This window comes from Corticium candelabrum, chromosome 6 (genome assembly GCF_963422355.1).
Source record: "Corticium candelabrum chromosome 6, ooCorCand1.1, whole genome shotgun sequence".
Lineage (NCBI taxonomy): Eukaryota > Metazoa > Porifera > Homoscleromorpha > Homosclerophorida > Plakinidae > Corticium > Corticium candelabrum.
In genome coordinates this window covers 4780600-4785599 of record NC_085090.1, presented here as the reverse complement: position 1 = coordinate 4785599, position 5000 = coordinate 4780600, and the positions used below count along the sequence as shown (strand labels likewise).

General features: G+C 41.2%; 2 protein-coding genes across 2 annotated transcripts in view; both read left to right on the top strand.

Moving 5' to 3' along the window:
• Positions 1–231, top strand: part of LOC134180808 (multiple epidermal growth factor-like domains protein 6) — an 18970-nt gene extending 18739 nt beyond the window's left edge. The window contains exon 41 of the mRNA XM_062647992.1: positions 1–231. This exon is cut by the window's left edge and continues 372 nt beyond it. The gene's annotated coding sequence lies outside the window, so the exon portion shown is untranslated.
• A 2175-nt stretch (positions 232–2406) lies between these two features.
• Positions 2407–5000, top strand: part of LOC134180807 (multiple epidermal growth factor-like domains protein 10) — a 9546-nt gene continuing 6952 nt past the window's right edge. The window contains exons 1-7 of the mRNA XM_062647991.1: positions 2407–2492; positions 2549–2705; positions 3596–3828; positions 4250–4351; positions 4414–4514; positions 4575–4670; positions 4737–4835. Coding sequence (XP_062503975.1) covers positions 3707–3828; positions 4250–4351; positions 4414–4514; positions 4575–4670; positions 4737–4835 — 520 coding nt within the window. The 5' untranslated portion in view covers positions 2407–2492; positions 2549–2705; positions 3596–3706. The remainder of the gene's footprint in view (positions 2493–2548; positions 2706–3595; positions 3829–4249; positions 4352–4413; positions 4515–4574; positions 4671–4736; positions 4836–5000) is intronic.

The following is a 5000-nucleotide window of genomic DNA, read 5'->3' as shown; positions in this document are numbered from 1 at the left end:
TTACATGTGCGCAATGTGCTTTAATTAATTAGCAAAAATCTTAGTATTTTACAAATCACTTACTAATTTAGCAATCTTCTTGTGTATACGTGTGCTTAGATCAATGTCTTTTTGACTGTCGTTTACAGCTGAATTGTGTAGTACATTCTTTATTGTTGAGAGGTCAGAAGTAACAGTGTAGCCAGCATTCCGTGATTGGGGTGGCATTCAGATCATGCGTCAATCAATGGTTGAAGACTTTGACTGCTGTTACGTATGTCTCTCCAGTGCTAGGTACGTACATCTGTAGGTATTTATGTATATCTACTACTCTCCGCTCGCGTTGACCTTTTACATAGAAGGTGCTAATGAGATTGAGGTTTAACCCAGTGGACCATATCCATATTGACCTTCTTAGGATCGTTAGGAACAGCCTTTGTGTACTCCAACAGGTCTTCTTACACGCAGGTATATATGCCCCAAGTAGATCGTGCATTCTACCCTTTTGATCTTCTATTTTGAAGGTAACACTTACAGCGTCCGAAGGTCCCAATATTCGACCATTGCTTCTAGTTCGCAGATCTAGAATGTGTCGGCGTAGACGACGAAGAGAACCGCGCAAACGTTGTAACGGTATGTGCAGATAGCTACGATTTGAAACAAGAAGACGAAACACACCAGAAATAGACATGACCAAAGGCTCATGCAATGAACAAGATTCAGTAACATATCAAATCTTGCAACGAATGTGTATATCATTGAATAAAGAGGTACGAAATTAACTAACACAATATCAGGCCACTATTCACTTTACTCAAATTTGATATAATGCGTAAGTCCTATTGCTCTTTGCCTGTTTAGCGCTGTTTACTGAAACGCCCAAACAATATAATGCCACGTTCTGCGGCTTTCGAACTTTTCTCGGTTCTCACAAACTTTAAAGCTATAAATTTTAGTAAACATTTTTTATTAATATTTATCTGGGACGAGCGCAGTGTTGTTACCACGGTAATTAAAATTTGTATTTGTGATTTTAACCGAAGTCAGTTAAACGGTAATAGGTTTGACATAGTCTCGCGTAGCTAGACCCTTTTCTTGCATCATACTTCCGCGAAAAATAGAGTCTGGCGCGGTTGCTTTGAAGTCGTCGTGTTATATATACGTTATATATAAGTTTTAGGTTTCTTTTACACATCTATGAATGCCGCAAAACATTCTCCACTCCAGAACCATCCGAATCAATGCTGCCACGGGTCTGCACTATAGCGCTTTCTTAAAGGCTTCTGTCTCTCGTCCACACACTTGTGCCCCTGTCTTCAAAGGGTTCTATAGCACACCTCACACATCACATCCTTGGCTGCCACTGGAACACATACCACTAGTATCTCTTTGCAACATTTCAAATGTACTCCACCCCGCTCTCGACCTCACAGCCTCATCATACCATTCCTTCTCCTTCTCACAGACACTAAAATCTCTGTTGGGCCTATTCCTATCACATCTCTCTATCTCTTCTTCGAAACCTGGAGCTGGGTTGGGGCAAAACATCCAAATGGAATTGCTTTCGTATTCTATGGGCTGACATTATTGTAAGATGTCCTAACCATTGCAGACTTTCTTCTTCACTTTTTCAGATGCAGTCTCCTCGATCACCTCCCACATCCGCCATTGTGATGTCATTGTGCTCAGACTACTTTTGCATTTGGAGTCGGCTGTCAAGATTGCCAATGCGAGCAAGTAGATGCAATGTGTGACAAAAAGTCTGGCTGCCTGTGCCCCAGCGGACGCACAAGAGACGATTGCGAAGCTAGTATGCAAACTTTGTGTTACTTTTCTGACCTAACCCTAACCCTAACCCTAACCCTAACCCTAACTTTTCTCAACAAGTCTTCCTGTTAACGTCCATGTGTTTGTTTGAGTATGCTACAGTCAACCCAGAATCAGTGCTTGTTTGTTGGTACTCCACTGCTGTCCTCTCTGCGCCTGATTTTGGTAATGAAATAAGAGCTCCGTCATCAGCAAACTGGCACTCTGTTAGCTAACTTTCCTTGACATGCGTTCTTACACAGTCAGACTCGCACACACGCACACACACACACGCGCGCGCGCACTAGTATCACATAGCCACACCCTTCCCGCTTAACTCTTACCATGTTGCTGTTCGACATCTACAGTTTTTTGTTAAGAATGTCCGGACAGTACATTTGGAGTCGGCTGTCAAGATTGCCAATGTGAGCAAGTAGATGCAGTGTGTGACAAAAAATCTGGCTGCCTGTGCCCCAGCGGACGCACAAGAGACGATTGCGAAGCTAGTATGCAAACTTTGTGTTACTTTTTTTGAGTTGCTAAGGACGAAGATCATGTCACTTAAGTGTGTGAGATTGGTTTCCACAGCGTTGGATGTACACTAACTTGCAGCGAGGAATGTCTAGTCGGAATATGTGACCTGGAGACAGGAATTTGTGCTTGTCCAGAGGGCCAGTCTTGGGCCGGTGAGAACTGTCAAGACACCGGTATTGCGCCATTTTACACGTCAAATCATTCATGTCTAAATTGCTGTATATTGCAGTTGTAATCTCAAGAGGGTCAAAGGCAGAGCAGGGAAAGGCAAAAGACTAATCTGTTATATGGGGAGGTGTTGGAGGTGGTGCAGCCGTGATTCTTGTGGCCTTGTCTATTATACTGATGATAGTAATAAAACGAAGAAAGCGTGCGGACACCGCAAGGTAGGAAGCACTATCAGACCTAACGAAGCAAAGATGATGGTGATATGTTGAGCTATGTTTGTGTCAAGTGAAGGTCAAGTGTCAATACGGTAAGCTTAGAAAATTCTTAAAAATTATCTTTTGGATTTACAATTTGTAAGGATTTTTTGTGATGTTCAACTTTTTTTCTTTATGTGTGTATTGACGTAATTTATTTGTTTAATTTACCATTATACATTTACCTAATTATTATATGTATTTACTATCTAATTATTGATTATTTATTTAATTAATTTTAAATTTACTTTTAATTAATTTATTAATTATGATAATTTTTGATGTAACTAACGCTATTGTTATATATACAGTTGTCAGCATGGTTGCCCCAAGTTTCATTGTCTTGGTCTTGTCCATCAATTTAGTGTTTGTAATGTAGAACTCAGCAGTCATTGATGATGTATGTGATAGATGACGTACAGCAACAGAACACGCTTTTGCTACTGTCAAATAGATTACCCTAGAGTTTAGTATGATACAGGCTCGCACTCAGGATATATAAATTGATATCAAGGCAAACTCGACTGATATTATTTCGAAATGTTGATATTAATACCTGATCTGACGCTGTCGGTGCATAAACTAAGCGTTCATTTCAAGCATACGAAAATTTGATTAATTAATTAATATATGTGATTTAATTAATATGAGTTAATTAATTATTGAAAGAAATAGTACCGTTTATAGCATTTGCGTGAACTTGAAAACACCAAACTTGTACATTACTGCATGTACATGGCATTTGAATTAATCAATTGCTCTATTGTATATACACTCCGTCGGCTAGAACTTAGCGGATCCTGATTCGCGAAAACATCTACACTTCCTTCACACTTTTGTATCGGCCCCTGTAGCAGCAATGTAACAATGGATTGAAAAGTGGGAGGGGCTGGCTACGAGCACAAACAGAAGGGCGTAGTCTATTACGCAATTGGTATGTACGGGGATTTGTCATTCACTGAACCATGAAGTTTTCTCTGTATTTGGGAGTAGAGAGAGCGTCAGCGATTGTCTTGTTGCTAACGGTTCTTTGCACGCAATGCGCTGCCAGTCTCACTGGCTCCAACGTATGCACCGCTCGTGTCAGGTATGTATACTAGTCTAGTAGTTCATTAACTGGCCAGAGAGCTTTGCAGGTCACGGAGTTGTGTCAATCCTGTTGCTTGATAGTTATGAGTATGCGCTTGTTTGTATAATCTATCGGCGACAACTAGAATTGCAACCTACAAGCGATCTGGCAATCACGTGCTAATTACAGATCAAGGGACCTCTATTTGCAAACAATGTTAATATAAACCATCTCGTTTTGGGACGATAAACACTCGCATTCTGCTCAGCAATGTGAAGTGTACACTCGTACAGTGTAGGCTTAGTGGATTCTTGGATGCGAAGCCACGCCTACTTCACGGTTTTGCGCGTTCCACACTAACTTTTGATCCCTTGATAGTCGCTTAACGTTGTGAAATACAAATAAATAATACTTTTGATTGTTGGCAAACGTTTTGCAGCCAAATACTGTCTGTGAGAGTTACTACGACGGAACGTTTCACCGAGAGGTCCAGAACGCGGTGTTGGGATATCTGGGGCTGGTTTTCCTGCACAGTCACACGGTGAGTCCCATTGAGTTACTCACTGTCTAGTTGGCAGATGACACCATCGTCTTAATTTTTAGGGTTCGGTATAGAACTAGGTACAAAACAGTATATTCGATGACATACCAAACGAAGTACTTCTGTTGTTCTGGATACTCGCCTGTAGGCAACACATGCAAACGTGAGTGCTCGCGTGATCATAAATCAGTAAACATTGTGATTATGAATGCGTTGATTGCAGCTGTGTGCTCGTCTACTTGCAAGAACTCTGGAACGTGTGCGAGTCCGGAGCTATGCCAGTGCGTGTCCGGATGGACGGGATCTCAATGTGCAACACGTAACGCATTTTGGTATAATTTAATCATGCTTTCAGTTGTGATGATGTCTTTGTGTAATGTTGTAGCTGAATGTGATCCTGGCTGTGCTACAAAGGGTGGAACCTGTACGGCTCCGTTTACCTGCCTCTGTCCAGCAGGGCTGTCAGGCTCTTCATGTCAAACAGGCATGTATATTAACTAAGTTTGGCAATGAAAACGCAAAATGCAACGTATAGTAACAATTTTGGAACATTATATGTCCGTTTGATCTGATATTGCTCTTCTGTGTTTGTCTTTTGGCATCTTCTTCTGTTCCTAATCCCTCCGCTCTTGGGATTTGTAGTATTTTT